The sequence below is a fragment of the Oncorhynchus keta genome, chromosome 13 (assembly GCF_023373465.1).
Source record: "Oncorhynchus keta strain PuntledgeMale-10-30-2019 chromosome 13, Oket_V2, whole genome shotgun sequence".
Lineage (NCBI taxonomy): Eukaryota > Metazoa > Chordata > Actinopteri > Salmoniformes > Salmonidae > Oncorhynchus > Oncorhynchus keta.
Window position 1 is genome coordinate 24,322,142 of NC_068433.1, and position 22,547 is coordinate 24,344,688.

General features: G+C 43.2%; 1 protein-coding gene across 1 annotated transcript; it reads left to right on the plus strand.

Annotated features, from left to right (window-relative positions):
- The first annotated feature begins 80 nt into the window (after positions 1 to 80).
- Positions 81 to 22,547, plus strand: LOC118392111 (UPF0687 protein C20orf27 homolog). Its single transcript, XM_035783755.2, has 6 exons — positions 81 to 292; positions 11,137 to 11,225; positions 14,310 to 14,464; positions 15,893 to 16,031; positions 16,737 to 16,862; positions 21,301 to 22,547. The coding sequence occupies exons 2-6, from the start codon at positions 11,207 to 11,209 to the stop codon at positions 21,399 to 21,401; spliced, it is 540 nt and encodes a 179-aa protein (XP_035639648.1). The 5' UTR covers positions 81 to 292; positions 11,137 to 11,206; the 3' UTR covers positions 21,402 to 22,547.

Here is a 22,547-nt window from a genome sequence, read left to right on the forward strand (position 1 = left end):
TATACATACATAAACCACATAGGCAAACGCTGTAATTTACTGTATATCATAGCTACTACTCTCTCCTGAATTGGATTGCAAACCACGTGACAAATGCGGAAGTTGGCACCGGTCGAAATCCGGCGAAAGGGGAGTTGATTCGTAGCTCAGTGGAGTGTATATGCGTTATTTGCTCATCCTTCTTCGTTGTTTGAAGTCCTATATTATTTTGTCTCTCAGTGACTTGGACACAACCGACAAGGACACTAACTGCACTGTGTGCGTATTTAACCTCAATTGCAGAATTTACAAGGTGAGTTCTTGAGACCAAAATACGGTGATAATTATTTCCAAACTGAGTTTGCTACCATAGAGATCCTATATTAAATGAGTAATTCTATGGTTGCCACTTGCTCAGCACTGTCGAACTCCCAAGTCCGAAGAGACAGCACGTGTCAAGACAACAGGCGCAAACTCGTTTCAGGACGTAGCCGCATATTATGGAAATATCAGACTATAAACTAATCTTTGTACACAAATACAATATATTTTTTTTTACTGTTGCAGTTGACTAAATGTAAATTAACTTACGTAAATCTACCAAAAGGTTCAGTTAACTAGTAGACTAAACTTATTTCAAGTGAGATAAAGCCTTTTTAGAACCCACGATAGTCACTGGTAGCGTAGGTGATTTGTTAAACGCTTCGAACACACCGACAGTAATTTTGGATTTTGGTACACCAGAATTACAATCATTTCCAATGAAACGCTACGTTTGCCTTGCAGCATTACGTTGCAGATGCAGCTGCAGTTCGTTCGATGTGGTTTATACGTTGGATTTATCGAATGTATGCGTCAAACTGTGAGCGTAAACGGCTTGACAGAAATAATAACAGAAGGTGAATATTGAACTTTTGTTGCATACATATCCAGATGATACGGCATACTATTTTGCGCAATGAGGCTTGCCAGTGTTTGAAGTGTATCTGCTCGAGGCCAGGGTTTCCCAAACTCGGTCCTGGGCCCTACATCTATCTCATTATGAAATTGCTTTGAATGGAATACTGTATTAGTCAGCTATAAGCAGTAGCAGTGTGTGGGGGTAAAAATCACAATCCAAGCCCCCCAGCATATTACAATTTAAGTGTTGTGATAATTGTGTGTTTGCTAAAATCTGATCCGTGGTGGAAAAAGTACCCAATTGTCATACTTGAGTAAAGGTATAGATAGTTACCAAATAGAAAGTTGTAATAGTGAAAGGCCGCCATTGTAAATAAGAATTTTGTTCTTAACCGACTTGCCCAGTTAATAAAAAAAAAAAAGAAAGTTAATGTAATATACATAAGTATCAAAAGTATACATTTCAAATTCCTTATATTAAGCAAAGCAGATGGCACATTTTCTTGTTTTTAAAATGTACAGATAGCCAAAGGGTGCATTCCCAACACTCTGACATCATTTACAAACGATGCATTTGTGTTCAGTGAGTCTGCCAGATCAGAGGCAGTAGGGATGAGCTCTGTCAGTGACCATCGTATTCCCTGAACTTACTGTATGTTTCTTTGGAATGGCAATTTCTTTATGACCACCTCTCCCATAATCTGCTGATCACCAGTTCTCTTAGCTACAGATTGTTACACCAGACCATGCTGGAGGATGTTGCAGGCAGCAGAACGTTCTCCACGGCATCTCCAGACTCTGTCACGTCTGTCATATGTGCTCAGTGTGAACCTGCTTTCATCTGTGAAGAGCACAGGGCGCCAGTGGCGAATTTGCCAATCTTGGTGTTCTCTGGCAAATGCCAAACGTCCTGCACGGTGTTGGGCTGTAAGCACAACCCCCACCTGTGGACGTCGGGCCCTCATACCACCCTCATGGAGTCTGTTTCTGACGGTTTGAGCAGACACATGCACATTTGTGGCCTGCTGGAGGTCATTTTGCAGGGCTCTGGCAGTGCTCCTCCTGCTCCTCCTTGCACAAAGGCGGAGGTAGCGGTCCTGCTGCTGGGTTGTTGCCCTCCTACGGCCTCCTCCACGTCTCCTGATGTACTGGCCTGTCTCCTGGTAGTGCCTCCATGCTCTGGACACTACGCTGACAGACACAGCAAACCTTCTCGCCACAGCTCACATTGATGTGCCATCCTGGATGAGCTGCACTACCTGAGCCACTTGTGTGGGTTGTAGACTCCGTCTCATGCTACCACTAGAGTGAAAGCACCGCCAGCATTCAAAAGTGACCAAAACACCAGCCAGGAAACATAGGAACTGAGAAGTGGTCTGTGGTCACCACCTGCAGAACCACTCCTTTATTGGGGGTGTCTTGCTAATTGCCTATAATTTCCACCTGTTGTCTATTCCATTTGCACAACAGCATGTGAAATGTATTGTCAATCAGTGTTGCTTCCTAAGTGGACAGTTTGATTTCACAGAAGTGTGATTGACTTGGGAGTTACATTGTTGTTTAAGTGTTCCCTTTATTTTTTTGAGCAGTGTAGATCAAAACAAATCTAAATGAAATACCCAGTGGTGGAAGAAGTACCAAACGGTCATACTTGAGTAAAAGTTAGCTTAATAAACTCAGCAAAAAAAAAAATGTCCCTTTACCAGGACCATGTCTTTCAAAGATAATTCGTAAAAATCCAAATAACCTCACATATCTTCATTTGGAAAGGGTTTCAACACTGTTTCTCATGCTTGTTCAATGAACCATAAACAATTAATGAACGTGCACCTGTGGAATGGTCATTAAGACACTAACAGCTTACAGACGGTAGGCAATTAAGGTCACAGTTATGAAAACTTAGGACACTAAAGGGGCATTTCTTCTGATACTGAAAAACACCAAAAGAAGATGCCCAGGGTCCATGCTCATCTACGTGAACATGCGTTAGGCATGCTGCAATGAGGCATGAGGACTGCAGATGTGGCCAGGGCAATAAATTGCAATGTCCGTACTGTGAGAAGCCTAAGACAGCGCTACAGGGAGACCGGACGGACAGCTGACCGTCCTTGCAGTGGCAGACCACATATAACAACACCTGCACAGGATCGGTACATCCGAACATCACACCTGCGGGACAGGTACAGGCTGGCAACAATAACTGGCCGAGTTACACCAGGAACGCACAATCCCTCCATCAGTGCTCAGACTGTTCGCAATATGCTGAGAGCGGCTGGACTGAGGGCTTGTAGGCCTGTTGTAAGGCACGTCCTCACCAGACATCACTGGCAACAACGTTGCCTATGGGCACAGACCCACCATCGCTGGACCAGACAGGACTGTCAAAAAGTGCTCTTCACTGACAAGTCACGGTTTTGTCTCACCAGGGGTGATGGTCGGATTCGCGTTTATCGTCGAAGGAATGAGCATTACACCGAGGCCTGTACTTTGGAGCGGACCGATTTGGAGGTGGAGGGTCCGTCATAGTCTGGGGCGGTGTGTCACAGCATCATCAGACTGAGCTTCTTGTCATTGCAGGCAATCTCAATGCTGTGTGTTACAGGGAAGACATTCTCCTCCCTTATGTGGTACCCTTCCTGCAGGCTCATCCTGACATGACCCACCGGCCATACTGCTCATTCTGGGCGTGATTTCCTTCAAGACAGGAATGTTAGTGTTCTGCCATGGCCAGCGACGGGCCCGCATCTCAAGCCCATTGAGCACGTCTGGGACCTGTTGGATCGGAGGGTGAGGGCTAGGGCCCCCCCCACAGAAATGTCCGGAAACTCTCAGGTGCCTTGGTGGAAGAGTGGGGTAACATCATGACACGAGCCTACCAGCGAGCTAAATTACTTCTATGTGTGCTTCGAGCAAGTGTCTTCACTGACATTTTCAACCTGTCCCTAACCGAGTCTGTAATACCTACATGTTTCTAACAGACCACCATAGTTCCTGTGCCCGAGAATACCAAGGTAACCTGCCTAAATGACTACCGAACCGTAGCTCTCACGTCTGTAGCCATGAAGTCCTTTGAAAGGCTGGTCATGGCTCACAACACCATCATCCCTGAAACCCTAGACCCACTCCAATTCACTTACCGCCCCAACAGATCCACACATGACGCAATCTCTATTGCACTCCACACTGCCCTTTCCCAACTGGACAAAAGGAACACCTATGTGAGAATGCTGTTCATTGACAACAGCTTAGTTTTCAACACCATAGTGCACTCAAAGCTCATCGCTAAGAGACTAGACACCTCCCGATGCAACTGGATCCTAGACTTCCTGACGGTCTGCCCACAGGTGGTATGGGTAGGCAACAACACATCTGCCACGCTGATCCTCAACACTGGGGCTCCGCGGGGTGCGTGCTTAATCCCCTCCTGTACTCCCTATTCACCCACGACTGCGTGGCCAAGCACGACTCCAACAGCATCATTAAGTTTGCTGACGACACAACAGTGGTAGGCTTGAACACCAACAACAATGAGACAGCCTATGGGAGGAGGTCAGGAACCTGGCAGTGTGATGCCTGGACAAAACCCTCTCACTCTGTGATCAAGACAAAGGAGATGATCGTGGACTACAGGAAAAGGAGGACCGAGCACAACCCCATTCTCATTGAATGGGCTGTAGTGGAGCAGGTCGAGAGCTCAAAGTTCCTTGGTGTCCACATCACCAACAAACTATCATGTTCCAAACACACCAAGACGGTCATGAAGAAGGCACGACAACACCCATTCCCCCTCAGGAGACTGAAAAAATGTGTCATGGGTCCTCAGACCCTCAAAGTTATACGGCTGCACAATCGAGAGCATCATGACTGGTTGCATCACTGCCTGGCACCCAAACACAAGGCACTACCAAAGGTAGTGCGTATGGCTCAGTACATCCCTGGGGCCAAGCTTCCTGCCATCCAGGATCTCTATACCAGGTGGTCTCAGAGGAAGGCCCTAAAAATGTCCAGACTCCAGCCACCCTTGTCTCTGCTACCTCATGGCAAGCGACAAGTCTAGGTCCAAAAGGCTCCTTTTTCTACCCCAAGCCATAAGACCGCTGAACAACTAATCAAATGGCTACCCAGACTATCTGCATTTGACAGTGCAACCTGAGGTCATGCTCAGCATTGAGATTGTGCCTGCACTTGTTTCTTAAGTATGCCAGAGTTGAGATGCCTTACTCGCATAGGTACAGTACCAGTCAAAGGTTTGGACACACCTACTCTTTCCAGGGTTTTTCTTTATTTAGACTATTTTCTACATTGTAGAATAATAGTGAATACATCAAAACTATGAAATAACACATGGAATCATGTAGTAACCAAATAAATCTTAAACAAATCTAAATATAGTTTATATTTGAGATTCTTCATATAGCCACCCTTTGCCTTGATGACAGCTTTACACACTCTTGGCATTCTCTCAACCAGCTTCATAAAGTAGTCACCTGGAATGCATTTCAATTAACAGATGTGCCTTGTTAAAAGTCAATTTGTGGAATTGCTTTCCTTCTAACAGTCCATCATTACTTTAAGACATGAAGGTCCGTCAATCCGGAAAATTTCATGGACTTTGAAAGTTTCTTCAAGTCCAGTCGCAAAAACCATCAAGCACTATAATGAAACTGGCTCTCATGAGGACCGCCACAGGTAAGGAAGACCCAGAGTTACCTCTGCTGCAGAGTATAAGTTCATTAGAGTTACCAGCCTCAGAAATTGCAGCCCAAATAAATTTCACAGAGTTCAAGTATCAGACACATCTCAACATCAACTGTTCAGAGGAGACTGCGTGAATCATGCCTTCATGGTAAAATTGCTCAAAAGAAACCACTACTAAAGGACACCAATAATAAGAAGAGACTTGCATGGACCAAGAAACACGAGACATTTACATTAGACCAGTGGACATCTGTCTGTTGTGTGACGGCCCTGAATTTTTCTGAACCGTCTCAGTGCAGCTCCTTCCAATAGGGCGCTTTCCCTTTAATTCCCAATTAAATAGCCAGCATCAGCTGCGCAAAAGTGGGGTTGTGATGGAGACGTGAATGAGGATGTGTTCAACCCTCATTTCCCGAAGCTTCTCTATTCCGTTTGTTTTGTTGCCGTTAAACGTGTATTTTGTAGCCTAAGAGAGTTTACCCAGGATCGGATCCACTCTTTGCGTCCATGGACTACTCCTCTCCGTTCTTCGTGGCCTTTCTCCGCTGGAGATCTTTGATCTATTGGCGGATTGGATTGTCTGACTGACCGACTGACTACCACCTTTTTGTATACGGTATTTCATTTGTTTTGATGTGTGGTATACTGTGATGATTTATGTACTTAGTTGTAGTTGAAGACTTAGTAAGAGTTGATACGCTTTAAAGTTCTGTGGTAAAATTATTGTTATATTGATGGTATGTTTAATACTGGGTTTACGCTACACTGAATGAACGGACAAACATTGCGTGACAAAAGTCACTTGAGTTCACTGAACTCCTTTACCGGGCTGGACTCTTTTTAGGCCCGAGGTACAGGACATTTCTGGAGGAACCAGAACCCATTGTGATATTATTATATATGTGTGTGTAATCATTGTTGTTGCTAATACAACCCACGCAACAGTATATAGTTGTTTTTGAAGTTCTTTCCAATGTTTTAAGGGTTTATGAAAAGTTTATTTCCATCCTGACTTTTACATAAGTCCTTTGTATTGGTGTGGACTTGACGGACCAGATGGGACTCATTCCCACCCAAACTAAAAGGAGAAACCAATGTTTTCTCTGGTAGGCACAACCTACCTGGCACCCCTATAAATAATAACCTCAAGTCAAAACCGTTACAGTTGGTGTGATGAGTCCAAATTTGAGATTTTTGTTCTCAACCGCCGTGTCTTTGTGAGATGCAGAGGAGGTGAACGAATGATCTCTGCATGTGTGGTTCCCACTGTGAAGCATGGAGGTGGAGGTGTGATGGTGGGGGGTGCTTTGCTGGTGACACTGTCTGTGATTAATTTAGAATTCAAGGCACACTTAACCAGCATGGCTACCACATTCTGCAGTGATACGCCATCCCATGTGGTTTGCGCTTAGTCCCACTTATTTGTTTTTCAACAGGACAATGATCCAAAACACACCTCCAGGCTGTGTACGGGATATTTGACCAAGAAGGCGAGTGTTGAAGCACTGCATCAGATCTGTCCTCCACAATCACCCGACCTCAACCCAATTGAGATGGTTTGGGATGAGTTTGACTGCAGAGTGAAGGACAAGCAGCAAACAAGTGCTCAGCATATGTGGGAACTCCTTCAAGACGGTTGGAAAAGCATTCCTTGTGAAGCTGGTTGAGAGAATGCCAGGAGTGTGCAAAGGTGTCAAGGCAAAGGGTGGCTACTTTGAAGAATCTCAAATATATTTAGATTTGTTTAACTTTTTTTGGTTACTACATGATTCCATATGTGTTATGTCATAGTTTTGATGTCTTCATTATTATTCTACAATGTAGAAAATATGACAAATAAAGACAAAGCCTTGAATGAGTAGGTGTGTACAAAAAAAAACTTAATCTCAAAGTACTCTGTAAACCTCCCCCAGCCAATGACTTTGACAGATCATTCTTGTCAATAGCAGCCCTTTACAGGGGATTTCTGTAAACATGTCTTTGTATTGCGTTTTGAGAATCTGCAGAGAGAATAATGAGGTGATTTGCTTCATGACTGTAGTCTTGATTTTCCACCTTTCCGTGTCTCTTGCTAGTTTCTGTCCCACAATCTTGATGTGCTCCATAACCACAAGGTATGTCCGCTCCCTCATGCTTGTGTACTCTGGTCCTCAGGCTACCTCTGTCCACCTGTAACCCCATAACATAACTCAGCAATAGAAACACTACCATTTCATGTTTATTCTGTGCTTACTGTAAATTGTGTCATCTTAACCATCATCAGCTTGTAAATATTTTGACCAATATACCTCCACCTTGTGCAGCACTAGGGGTTGGAAGCGCATGTTTGTGGAATCAGATTCAGTACCACCTACAACAAAATACACAACAATACACAATTAGTGGGGTGGTTAAATTGTGCATTGTTGTATGTCTTAGACTAAGCATAGCTAACATGGACATTTCAATATTGTCAGCTTGCTGTTTAGCTAACTAGCATCACTAAATTAGCAGCAACATTGCTAGCCAACTTGAGACTCTGAGAACCAACTAACTAACCACAGACAATGTTATACACATTCATCATGGCTAGCAACACACAGAGTGATTTAGCTATATCAACAATTCTATTTTTAGTAACTGAGTGTTTTCCAGACAAGGTGGAAGAGATGGCTACCAAATTGAGATGCTCTTTATTTGGTAACATTAAGTTAGCTAACGTCAGTCAAAGATAGAATGAACAAACAAACATGTTTACTCTGCTGACGGTAGCTACCAGTCTAGCAGTGACTACCATGGCATAGGTGAAATTGTTTGACTGTGTGTAATACCAAAAGATAGCTATATGATTTAGCTGATGGCTTTCAAAGTTCAGTAGGGGATTGTAATGTTAACTTGCCCAGCTAGGCTAGCAAGCTAGCTAACTTTAAGTTACTTCTAGTTGAGAATCTTTTGTTTTTGTTATGAAGGAAAAATAAATTGTTATGCAGGTCTTTAGCTGTTGTACACATGAAACTGTGTCATTCTGAACTTAATCCGCAGTGTAATATTCCATTTTGTTGTGACTCGAGCGATTATCGATCCGTCCATTCTACAGGTAACTGCCAAAACGAAGGAAACACTTAAGTAAACGAGGGATACAAAGTATATTGAAAGCATGGGGTGCTTCCACACAGGGAGTTTCAGACACTTGTAGAATCTATGCCATGGCGCATCGAAGCTGTTCTGGCCCAACGCACTATTAAGACACTTTATGTTGGTGTTTCCTTTATTTTGTCAGTTACCTGTAGCTACACGGAGAATGGAATAGCTGGATAAGGGAAATGGCTCAAGTAGTGCAAAAGGGAATGTAACATTGCAGATAAAATTTGTAAGGACACAATTTCATGTGTACAACATCTTAAGACCTGCATCCCTATACTGAGAGCTTTGAGTTTCTAAAAGGCCGTATTTGGGCCTTTGTTCATGTTTTTTCGGGCCCCCATACTACACAATGAGGATGAGGAAGGGATTTGCTGTTTGGGGTAAGTTTCTCATGTGAAATCACAAAAAAGGTGTCTGAACCCTTGTATAACATACCATTTACATAAATTTAGATTTGGTTGTAAAAAAAAAAAAAACTTGCTTTAGTCACCTCCCTCGTATGCTTCTTCCTTCTTTGCAGGATAAAAAGGAGGGAGTGTCTGTGTGTTCAATCGTTTCTTTCCCAGGATCTTTGAACCAAATGACAACAGGGTTCAAACCTCCAGCGGTTTTGGATCCCTTTACTTCTGACAGAGTTACTATTTCTCACTGTTCACGTGGTTAAATTCGTGAGGGTGCAGTCAAGTCATTTTAGAACGTATTGGGCCTCTGTTGCCATGATAAAAATAGCTTAGCCAGAAGACATGGCCTATAGCATATAAAATGTTCCATGTAGATCACTCACAAAATCCATTATTCAATGCTTATTTATTTTTTAGAGGTGCAATGTGTAAGCACATCTTGCTATGGTACTCTTCCAATAGGGGCTAATCCCAAAGGACAATGCAACAACCTCTTGCTGTAGCTACTGACTGATCTGAAACAACTGAATAGGCAAAATCAATATGGTGAAACAAACTAGTCATTGGTCACCTCAACCTACCGAAGTTATTTTCAGGCTGGTGGTTCTACAGTTAGTCAGAGCAACTTGTTAATTATCATCGTATGTCAGCACCCCCCTATTACCCTCACTTGACATAATTTCAATCACTAAGAGTGCTGCGTCCTTCGACAACCTTTTAGGAAGCCTGGTTATCTTGGTTTTTGTTCGGGTAATATTTTGTGCTTTCTTTTACAGAAACCTGTGAGAAGTGTCCCTGAAAAATGTAGTAATTAACCATCTGAATCTCCTCGGTGTACATGTAATCCTCTTTGAATGTTTGTTTTTCTTTAATTCAAGTCACAGTCCCTTGGAGATGGAGCCTGGCACACACAGCTGGGTGCTGTTGTTTGACCTGCAGAATTAGTAACCTGGGGCGAGGATTTATTAAAGACAAATATTAGCTTGTCTTTCAGAAGCATTTATTTCCTGATTTCATGACTGTTACGTCACCTTTTCCTTTCTTCCTTTAGCTCTTTCTTTCTTGCCCTCCCTACTTGTGTTTAAAGCTAGAGTCCTTACCAATAACAAAGCGGCACCCCTCTGTTTTGGTAAAAAGCTGTTGTACGGGACAAATGTGACCACTCTTAAATTGATAGACTGAGCTATGGACGCAAGGAGTGACCATCCACGATATAAAAATTATAGTTCTAACCATGTTTTGAGTACTATCACAATATTTTTTTTTAGATGCCAAAATTCACACACAAAGGAGACTAAACTCTTTAGTCCTTTTAATAACATGCTGTATGTAAAAATATTGCGTGCTATAAGCTTGGAAAATAAATCAATTAGGGCTGTTTAACTAAAGTTCAATCCGCTTTGTGTTTTGTTTCCTTGCCGCGATACTGGCATTGTCCCGGCCCTCGTTTTGCGGCTATACTGTGTTTGATTTACATTTACATTGTTTGAACACCATTGGTGTAAAACAAGTGCTTATTTTGGGTTCTGATGGGGTACGACAGTTTATTATGCTTATGAGGCATTTTAAATGTATATTCTTCAAGAATCAATGGGTATATATCATTAATTAATACGTCCAAAATGGCTTTATCAACTATGGATTCTCGCTATTTACATTCTTCTCTGAAAAACACAACCACAGCCATGCCGCGCTGCTTCTTTGACACACTGCTCGCTTAACCCGGAAGCCAGCCGTACCAATGTGTCGGGGGGAAACACCATACACCTGGCTACCGTGTCAGCGTGCATTGCGCCCGGCCGGCCACAGGAGTCGCTAGTGTGCGATGGGACAAGAACATCCCTGCCGGCCAAACCCTCCCCTAACCCGGACAACACTGGGCCAATTATGGGTCTCCCGGTCACGGCCGGCTGCAACAGAGTCTGGACTCGAACCAGGATCTCTAGTGGCCTTAGACCACTGCACCACTTGGGAGGCAGCTTTCATACTTTATCATTGAATCCTGTCCTTTATCCTCTGTCTCTCTCTCTCTCAGGGTTGTTTTGAGGCTGGGCCATAGATGACCAGGCTGTGACTGGTGGATTCTGTGTAGGATTGACCCTGGCATGGCTACTGCTAGGAAGAGTAAGTATCGTCCTTGTTTTTGTTGCTGATATTTGTGTGTTTTCCCTATTATGTGGTGTTCATTGCAAGAAATGGTACTTCAAAAGTGTGTTCAAATTCAAAACATGGTGCAGCTGAGTGAACCTTAACCTTAGCCTAAATCCTTTACTACGTTTCTTTATTCTTCTTCGGGTTGGCAGACATTGTCGATGTCTGGATCAGGCTCCCATCAGTCTCCCTTATACTGTCTGTTTTCGAAATGGTACTGGAAATGGGGTTTCCCAACGCCGGTCTTTGAGTACCCCAAACAGCACACACTTTTGTTGTAACCCCAGGCAAAAACACCTGATTCAACTTGTCAAGGGCTTGATGATTAGTTGACAAGTAGAATCAGGTGCGCTTATCTGGGGCCACACCAAAAATATGTACTGTTAGGGGTACTTAGTGTGCTACTTCTGACTAGAGGCCTATGGGCTCAATCACTGCTCTTAAGTTTGCTATCAAATCAAAGCCCCCAAAAATCAGGCTTTTCACTGACCGAACAGCACACAGTACTCAAACCTGTAATAGTTTGTTATTTGTGATTTCGGAGGCTTTGTGGCAACAACACGGGAGGTATTGGCATGGAGATGGTAAAGGCTCTCCCACTCTCACCCTCTCCTATGTTATAACAGCACTACAGTATAGAAATACTTAGTAAGTGTGTAATTTAAAGAAGTGATAATCAGGAAGGGTACAGGCAACATGAGACAAGAGAATAAGACCTGGGAGACAGTGGCTGGAATTCAATCCAACCCCTAAATGGCGATGTTTACGTATGCAATGTCTTTGTTTACAATGCACACATACTACGTCTTTAGTCTGAGAACTAAAATTAATCCAGTTAGTCTTTGGATGTGTGTAATTTGAAGGGATTCTAGTTTTGGGAAAAACCACAATGTGGACTTGATTTGAATTAAGCCTGAAGTGTGTCTGTGTGAATGAATATGATGCACATGACAGATAAGCAGGAATTGTTCAGGGAACCTCATAGAAACACAGCAAGAGAACACCAGCTGGGAGACGGGTCACTGTCATTAATACCCCCGTCCCAGAGGAGATTGGGTCTTAGTTTCTGCACACACAGCTCAGCTCTCCCTGGGTCTTTGTCCTCACTTTGATTAATTTAAGCTACAGACTGAATGAGAGACTTTCTATTTGGTTTCATCTCAATGTATTTTTTATGTGTCTGGGATGTAGACTGGAGGGAGAGAGAGAGTCCTGGAAGGACATCGACTGGCACAATGGAATAGTCCCAAGGCAGGCTCACTTAAATGCTCTGGGCTGGTCTTGTTTAAAAGGCTGTGGATCTCTTGGTATTGTCTGAATCCACAAACTTAGTGTAGCCTAGTAGCTAGGCTTCATACTGGAGTGGACACAGAGCGACAGAGATACTCAGAGGGTGCGTTCCAATAATTTCTCCTTTCTCCTGAAGTGTACACATTTATTAGCTCCCACAAATCTTATAGCATTGGGATGGTCGAGGCATGGGGTAGAGGGAGTTTCAACCATATTTTTATACCAGTAATTTCCTTTCAAATCCGTGAAGGGAACAAGTGTACACTTTGGGAGGAAGGGGAGATGATTGGGGCGTCGCAAGAGTTACGCATCTTATACATCACACTTCCATAACAGTTCTGTTGTTCTTCTGTACTGCAACTTTCCCCAAATTCCCCGGTTTTCCAGAAATGGGAAGATTGGAATCACTAGAGTATAAGCAGGAATTCCGGGAATCCTCCAACCAGGATTTCTGAAAAACCGGGGAACTTTGAGATGTTACCATAATCTTGCTCTGGTGCGTATGCAGGCAAATGAAGAACTGGGACATTTTTATCTTTCATTTATTGTGTACAGATCCTTGTGACATGGGGCTGTGCATTATCATGAAACATGAGGTGATGAATGGCACGACAATGGGCCTTAGAATCTCGTCATGTTATCTCTGCGTATTCAAATTGCCATCGATAAAATTCCATTGTGGGGCACTCTGTTCACAACGTTGACATCAACAAACCGCTCGCCCACACAATGCCATACACGTGGTCTGCGGTTGTGAGGCCGGTTGGACGTACTCCCAAATTCTCTAAACTGATTTTGGAGGTGGCTTATGGTAGAGAAATTAACACTAAATTCTCTGACAACAGCTCTGGTGGACGTTCCTGCAGTCAGTATGCCAATTGTATTCTCCCTTGACATCTGTGGCCCTGTTTTGTGACAAAACTTAATTTTAGATTGGCCTTTTGTTGTCCCCAGCACACAGTGCACCTGTGTAATGATCATGCTGTTTAATCAACTCCTTGATATGCCACAGCTGTCAGGGGGATGGATTATCTTGGTAAAGCATAAATGCTCACTAACATGGATGTAAACAAATTTGTGCACAACATTTGAGATAAGCTTTTTGTGCATATGGAACATTTCTGAAATATGTTATCTCAGCATTTATATCAACATGTTGCGTTGATATTTTTGTTCTGTGGAAGAGGGATCCGAGTTTCCCAGACATTTGAAGGCACCAGAATGACACGCACCCCAGACAGGCAGAAAATAAGTTGGATTACAATCAAAACGTTCAAGTTGCCCTGTTCTTCTCTCTTGTAAAGAAAACCATTTTATTTTTGTGACTTATGCCAGTGACACTCAGGAATAAGAAAATCGCTTGCATAGTGAACTGTTGGACCAGAGGGCCTTGCAATTAGTGTGTGATTTGTGTGTGTGTGTGTGCTGTAAAAGTGTGTGTGTGAGTACTGTGACTGAAGGTGTGTGTGTGTGTGCTGTAAAAGTGTGTGTGTGAGTACTGTGACTGAAGGTGTGTGTGTGTGTGCTGTAAAAGTGTGTGTGTGAGTACTGTGACTGAAGTGTGTGTGTGTGTGCTGTAAAAATTGTGTGTGTGAGTACTGTGACTGAAGGTGTGTGTGTGTGCTGTAAAAGTGTGTGTGTGAGTACTGTGACTGAAGGTGTGTGTGTGTGTGCTGTAAAAGTGTGTGTGTGAGTACTGTGACTGAAGGTGTGTGTGTGTGTCAACGCTGTTGTTTATGTATACTGAGGTAGTCGTTCTCTCCTCAGGCTCTGCGGCAAAGGCGGGAGCCGTCAGTTTCTCAGAAGAGCCAACCACCGCTATTGCTGCCGCCGGCACCCCCTCCCATGTCCACTTTGACGAGAAGCTCCACGACTCTGTCGTCATGGTGATCCCTCAGCCCGATGGGAACTTCATGGTCAAGGTGGGTTTTTTTTGTTGGTTTTTTTGGATTGGCAAATTTAACATGTCTGACGTGACAATGACCATAACAGTTGGCATAAACGGCACACCCAGAGAGCCAGGATACTCTGAAACTTACCCCTTCGAAATCTCTAGTGGTCCCACAGTCACTCTTCTTTACTTGTAAAAGTCAATACAGCCAGTGTTGCCATTTTTTAACTACGACCCTGTATGACAACTAAGGGGAGGAGACAGGCTTTTCTCTCATCTCTTCTAATTTCCAGTCTCTGTTTTTAAGGTTCAGTTCCACTTATGCCAGATAGATCTCTCCTTACTTCCTGCTCCCATAGCCCTCCAACCATCAACTGTTCACGTTAGGGCCCTGAGTTTATCCTGACCATGTGACCTGTCCGAGAAACTCATCTACACTTCCTGGGCTCCATAGCTAGTGGACCCTAGGAAGAGTAGCTGCTGCATGAGCAACAAGCTAAGGGGGATCCTAGTAAACTAAACTAGTCTACACTTCGCTAGTAGCTAGCCCCATTGTTTTAGGAGCCATTAGCCTGGTCACAGATCTGTTTGTGCTGCATATTGCCAAGTTGGCTATACAGCACAAGTAGATGTGGAACCAGGCATTGAAGTGGATCAGAGAACCTCTGTGGTCTCTGCAGAACAGTAACAGTAGGCTTGGGCAGTATGACTGTGCTGTTCTGACCGTCCTTTTATTCCACTGCCCTGGTGTGGGAAGCGGGGTCCACCAGACAGACGGCAGGGTTGATTGTGCCGTGCGTCTGAAGTTCTCATCTACCCACTAGGAACCTCGTGGTTGCCATGGAAACGGGGGGGTAGACCAACCGTAGCCAGAGTCGCGACTGGCAACCGGGGATTGTGTCGATCAGATGTGGTGGGCTGTAGTGTGTGGTGTGGTTGGAGATGGACGATACGTTGCATAGCTGTATAATCAAAGCACTGGGTTTGTTTTGTTTCTTTCACACTCTTCCCTTCTTCCCTTCACTTGTTCTGTGTTTTGTTTGACGTTGCTAGAGGGGCATTTGAGGCTTGGGTTGCTTGTTTGAGGCATTCAAGACTCCCTGGAAGTGCTGAGGGTTATCTTTTGGCTTCTCTTGCAGCTTTTTTTGCTTGCTCGCAATTTTTATTTGTATATTTTTTTAATCTTCACTCTTTCTTGCTGCTGTTAAATTGCATTGTCATTTTTATGAAATTACATGAACCAGAAAGGATGTTTATCAGAGAGAGAAAAGCAAGTTTCTTTTTGTAGCAATTTTTGTCATCAGATGAAACTTAAGGATGTGCATGTTCAAAACAGGAAGCTTCTTTGCAGGGTAGCTCTATCTTTTATTGCTTGAAAATGCATTTCCTAGGCATTTGTGTATATGGTGACTGAATTAGTCGCTTTTTCTGTCTCCTGTCCATCCCCCCCAACCCTCAGGTTGGTTTTCTGAAGACCCAGCACAAGTATGAGATTGTCTTCGACCTCCCTGAGGTTCCGTCACTGGGGAAGGCTGTGTGTCCAGCTCCTGTACCCAACCAGCACATCTGCATCACCAATATCACTCCTGTAGCAGAGGGTATGTCAGAGTCTTGGTCAAGCCGGCCTCAGCCCTTGTCCCAGTCCCACCCGTCCATCTAACTCCAGCCCCAGCTACTTCGACCTACTAGTCCACGCTTCGGTTTTACTGTAGCTGTCAGCCCAACCCCCAGATACAGCCTTTTCCCTACACCCAGACGTAATCCAAACCCTTTTGAAATCCACTGATCTTTCTCCAGTTGACCAGACCTTCATATCAGTCATTCTTTATAGTAGCCGGACATCTAATATGTACAGGAAACACTGAAAGTTGGCCAACATCCCCCAGGGGGTTTCTGTAGTTCGTAATGAGGGTTTTTATTACCACTTATTCACTACAGTGGTTTGTTCTAGCGTTGACTTTAGTTTGTTGTGGCATTCCATTTCACCATCTGCTGGGATACCATGACCTTCTACTTTTGTGTGTGTGTGTTATTTGTAGTGTTGGCCAGCTGCATTTAATGTGCTTGACCCCAGAGAGTTTTTACACTCTGGTTGACATTTCGCTCCCCTGGCCCTGTGAGTCTGGCATCTCTGTCCACTCTACTCATTCAAGAGAAACAACCATACTTAATTGAGTGTAAGAAGTGAGAAATACAGAAAAAATATAGAGGGGAAAAGTCAACAAACAATACAATTATTGCAGTCATAACAAGTATCTTTCTCTCTCTCGCTCTCCCTTCCTCCCTCTTCCTCCCCTCCCCAGGTGGTCTGAGAGTGACGTGTGAGTACATGGCCCACCAGGAGGGCGTGCTATGTGAGGAGCTGATGCTGGTCAGTGAGAGCCAGGAGGAAGTCTGTGTGGGGGTCAAGGTTCAAGCCCGCGTCATGGGTAAGTGTAGGGGGAAGTTGTCCCTAGACTCTGTTTTGGATAAGATTGGGATTGAGGAAGGGATGACCTGATCCTAGATCTGTACCAAGGGGAACTTCACCCCGCAGCAGGTAAGTCTACAGTTACAGCCATGATAACAAAACCAATTTGTTCCACGTTGTCTTCATTGCAGTCACGCTGTGCAGGAGATCTCGCAATGCCTGGAAAAGTGTTTAGCGACCAAAATGATATAGCAGTACTTTGAGACGTGAGCATGTGTAGATCACAGAAGATTTCTGTATCATGTCAGTGTGGTTCCTGAGAGATGTTAAACACTTCTCCAGGCGTTGTGAAATCTGATCACCTGCACACTTTTCATGCAACTAAAACATGTAGTCACCATTTTTGTTTTCACCTTTATTTAACCAGGTAGGCCAGATTGAGAACAAGTTCTCATCTACAACTGCGACCTGTCCAAGATAAAGCAAAGCAGTGCGACCAAAAACAACAGTGTTACACATGGGATAAACAAACGTACAGTCAATAACACAATATAAAAATCAGTATACAGTGTGTGCAAATGTAGTAAGATTAGGGAGGTAAAGGCAATAAATAGGCCATAGTGACGAAATAATTACAATTTAGCATTAACACTGGAGCGATAGATGTGCAGATGATGATGTGAAAGTAGTGATACTGGGGTGCAAATGATCAAAAATAAATAACAATATGGGGATGAGGTAGTTGGGTGGGTAATTTACAGATGGGCTGTGTACAGGTGCAGTGATCGGTAAGCTGCTCTGACAGCTGATGCTTATAGTTGGAGAGGGAGATACGTCTCCAGCTTCAGTGATTTTTGCAATTCGTTCCAGTCATTGGCAGCAGAGAACTGGAAGGAAAGGCAGCCAAAGGAGGAGTTGGCTTTGGTGATGCCCAGTGAAATATACCTGCTGGAGTCCATGCTACAGGTGGGTGTTGCTATGGTGACCAGTGAGCTGACATAAGGTGGGGCTTTACCTAGCGAAGACTTATAGATGACCTGGAGCCAGTGGGTTTGGCGACGAATATGAAGCGAGGGCCAGCCAACGAGAGGATACAGGTCACAGTGGTGGGTTGTATATGGGGCTTTGCTGACAAAACCGATGGTACTGTGATAGACTACATCCAGTGTGCTGAGTAGAGTGTTGGAGGCTATTTTGTAAATTACATTGCCGAAGTCAAGGATTGGTAGGATAGTCAGTTTTACGAGGGTATGTTTAGCAGCATGAGTGAAGGAGGCTTTGTTGTGAAATAGGAAGCCGATTCTAGATTTAATTTTGGATTGGAGATACTTAATGTGAGTCTGGAAGGAGAGCATGGCCCGGTGGAAAGCAAGGCCAGCCGTAGAAAAATGCTTCTTGAAATTCTCGATTATCGTGGATTTATCGGTGGTGACAGTGTTTCCTAGCTGTTATTGGAACAGTCCAGGGGGAATCAGCTGTGTAGCCTAGTGATCATAGGGTCCAAAGAACAGCAATAGGTGAGTCAGGGAGCCGTTCAGTAGTCAGTACTAGGTTAGGCAAGTGGGAGACATGACGCTTAGAAAGCCAATTGAAAACCAATTGGCAAAAGAGGTATTGTAGCCCTAGAATTAGCTAGTATATGGGCCTAGCTCGTGGCTAGCTCAAGTCTAACTGGTGCTTGCTTCGGGACAGAGGCGTTAGCTAACAGTAGCAAATTTGTAGCAGCTGGCTAACTGTGGTGGTCCGGTGTAATGATCCAGAGTGGCAGGAATCTGGTGATGTGGTAGGGAGAACCTGTCCGATATGCTCTGGCGGTGTCCGAGCTAAGAGTTGAAGACCTCTAGCCGTGGCTAACAAAGGCTAGTAGCAAGTTAGCTGGCTAGCTCCTGATGGAGGTTCCAGTTATAAGGAATAAAAATATCAGATCTGTACCAAATTGGGTGAGGTGGGTTGCAGGAAAGTATATTTAGTTCATAGATAAAAAGTGAGATTAAAATGTATACGAGAAAAAATAAACGTCTATTTACATGGGATAAGGCAAACGCAACACATGGCCGACTGCTACGCCATCTTGGAACGATTACAAACCTTCTGTCCGTCCTAAAAATGAGTGCTTGTGTTGTATCTTGCTGTATGTTGCTCTGAAGGGGTAATTTAAATTGGGAAATGTCTGCGGTCCCTGAGAAGAGGTTTGAGAACCACGCTGTACAGTGAACCCTCATAATTTCCTGTGTACACAAGTGCTGAAAACCACCTCCCTTCTTTCTCTAATAATATAATGTCTAAATAAGAAATGGGAAGGGGATACATGGTCAGTTGAACAATTCAACTGAAATATCAGTTATTTCTGGGTGTGTCAGTTTAGTTTTAATGTAGCCAACTAGTCATTGTCTTCCCAAACAAGGCAAGGCAATGGTGTAGTGTTGTTGAATTGAGTAACAGTCTAGTGCCTAGGAGTCGGATACTGCTCCTTAACAATTCATGTTTGGATAATAGGTTGAGAACAATTTATGTAGTAGTGTGCTGTTGCCACCTCCTGGTGAGTCTGAACAGCATGGGTTAAGCATCACTGATGACTTCAATAATGTGATAACTTGAGTAAAACGAAGTGAACCGCACATAAATGGGGAGCTTGTTAGATGGGAGCGTTGATATTCACATGCAATATCACAAATGACACCCTACTACCTACTTGGTGTACTACTTTTGACCAGAGCCCTATGGGCCCTGGTCAAAAGTAGTGCCCTACATGATTTTGGGACATAGGTACAGAGTGGGGAGGCGAACATGAACGCCTGTACCTATGGAGGAGTAGGGGGCAGCATTTTCACTTTTGGATAAATAGCGTGCCCAATTTCAACTTCTTGTTACTCATGCTAAGAATATAAGATATGCATATTATTAGTAGATTTTGATAGAAAACACTTTGAAGTTTCTAACACTGTTTGAATCATGTCTGTGAGTATAACATAACTTGTGTAGTAGCAGGCAAAACCCTGAGGACTAACTGTTCAGTGAGTTCTCATTGGGAAACCATATTTATTAGGCACTTGTTTTCAATACCTACCGCTTCCACTGGATGTCACCAGTATTTTCAATTTGGTTGAGGTTATTCCTTTGTGCAATGAAGAAGTATGGCCATCTAGAAACTGGGTAACACTGTTGAGAGTTGCGCAAGACTTGAAAAGTAGCGTTGGTTTGTTGTCTTCTTGTATCGAACACAGATAGACCCGTCTTCCTGTATCGAACACAGATAGACCCGTCTTCAATTTGATTGTTTATTATCGTTTAAAAACACCTAAAGTTGTATTGCAAAAGTAGTTTGAAATGTTTTGGCAACGTTTACGGGCAAGTTTTGAGATTTTGTAGGGACGTTTCGCAAATTGGAAGCTGTTTTTTTCTGGATCAAACGCGCCAAATAAATGGACATTTTGGATATATATGGACGGAATTAATCGAACAAAAGGACCAATTGTGATGTTTATGGGACATATTGGAGTGCCAACAAAAGAAGCTCGTCAAAGGTAAGGCATGTTTTTATATTTTATTTCTGCGTTTTGTGTAGCGCCTGCAGGGTTGAAATATGCTACTCTCTTTGTTTACTGTTGTGCTATCATCAGATAATAGTTTCTTATGCTTTCGCCGAAAAGCCTTTTTAAAATCTGACACGATGGCTGGATTCACAACGGATGTAGCTTTAATTTAGTATCTTACATGTGTGATTTTAATGAAAGTTTGATTTTTATATAATTTTATTTGAATTTGCCGCGCTGAGTTTTCCCTGGCATTTGGCCAAGTGAGACGCAAGCGTCCCCTATACCTTAAGAAGCTAGCGCCTAGGAGTCTGATACTGCTCCTTAACAATTCATTTTTGGATAATAGGTTGAGAACAATTATGTAGTCGTGTGCTGTTGCCACCTCCTGGTGAGTCTGAACAGCATGGGTTAAGCATCACAGATGACTTCAATAATGTGATAACTTGAGTAAAACATAGTGAACCGCACATAAATGGGTAGCTTGTTAGATGGGTAGATGGGAGCGTTCGTATTCACATGCAATATCACAAATGGCACCCTACTACCTATTTGGTGTACTACTTTTGACCAGAGCCCTATGGGCCCTGGTCAAAAGTAGTGCCCTACATTAGGGAATAGCGTGTGATTTTGGGACGTAGGTACAGAGTGGGGAGGCGAACATGAACGTCTGTAGGCAGGCAGAGGAGGGAAGGGGATGTTCTGTGTGTTTGTGACGGGGCCGGGAAACAGATCACACAGCTTAAATCCTTTTGGGCTTTACTGACCCTCTCTCTCGCTCTACTTTACTAGCAACACACTGTAATAGAGGACTGGCACTGGTCTGATGTTGTAGACTAACCCCTTTCTGATAAATAACCTAATGGTATTTTATCTCTTTCTCTTTCCTTTTATTTTCTGTTTCTCTCTCTCTGTGTTTTCCAGACCGTCACCATGGTACACCCATGTTGTTGGAAGGAGTGCGTTGTGTGGGAGTGGAGCTGGAGTATGACTCTGAACAGAGTGACTGGCAAGGATTTGACTAGACCAAGCAATGCGACACACACACACTCAAACAAAAAGACAGTGCCACATATATTGGAATTCATCATCCACTCCAAACTATCCCTGACCATTCAAGATGTTTTGGTCCAAAAGGAGGATGAAATTAGGAAATGGACAGTGGTTATTTTTTTAAAGCAAGGCTAATGTGATCAGATCTCTGTTGAGCATACCTCCAGTCTAGTTAGTTAATGCATCTGAAATGCATTGAAACAGGTACTATTTTTTAAAATTGTCATTAGTACTGCAATGATAGACGTTATCCAACTGCCCATGCCTTTCCACTGCATGCCCCTATGTTGTGTTGAATATGTTTTCTGAGTAAACCTATAGGGGGCAGCAAAGCTCACGTAAACAATTCAGCCCATTTCACCCAGCCTGGCTTTAACAGTACCCATAGGGGTCGACAAAGACCATTAAATGTTTTTTTCCCATCTGACATGGAGGGATTGAAAATGACTTGTTTTAAGTTCATAATAATAATAATAATTATACGCTATGAATCAATTGCAAGTGCCTACATTGCTGTATAGCTTTTACCATCAACTGCCTTCTATTCCTTGCCTAGATAAATAAAGGTTAAATAAATCTAATAAAAATGTAACAAAATAATCAATCTATCACTCACTAACCTGCCCTCCCTCCCTCCCCCAACCCCCTCACCATCCTCTCTGATCACTCATACTCTTGTTGCAACCTAATCTCTTAGTAAGAAGTATAGTTAGTCACTGTTTACTGTCAATAGTTAGTCGCTGTAAATGAATATTCCCATCAAATTAGAATATCTAGTACAATCAGTCTCTGTATTTCACATAGCTAAGTGGAATTAAACCTGTTTTCTTTATCAAATCAGACAATCTACATGTGTTAAATGGGTTCGCCCTTAATTGTTTTTATATTTGTGTTTAATAGGCTCTGTAATGTCTTAAAGTTATCCCGTGTTGTCTGGTGTCCATGCTAGATCCACCCTCCCAGGTTGAGGTCAATTTTCATTTAAATTTCAAACAATTCAGTAGCATTTTCAGTCAATACACTACACAATACATGTTCCCTTATAGATGTTTGTTGTTGTGATCGCTCTTGTTTTGTTATGCCATGAAAGAATAAAGTTGATGTATTTAAAAAGATGA

What these genes read in the sequence shown, in the direction of transcription:
- LOC118392111 (XM_035783755.2), top strand. An exon ending in ATGGGAACTTCATGGTCAAG is followed by an intron (nt 14,465 to 15,892) that starts GTGGGTTTTTTT and finishes CCCAACCCTCAG; the next exon opens with GTTGGTTTTCTGAAGACCCA. An exon ending in TATCACTCCTGTAGCAGAGG is followed by an intron (nt 16,032 to 16,736) that starts GTATGTCAGAGT and finishes TCCCCTCCCCAG; the next exon opens with GTGGTCTGAGAGTGACGTGT.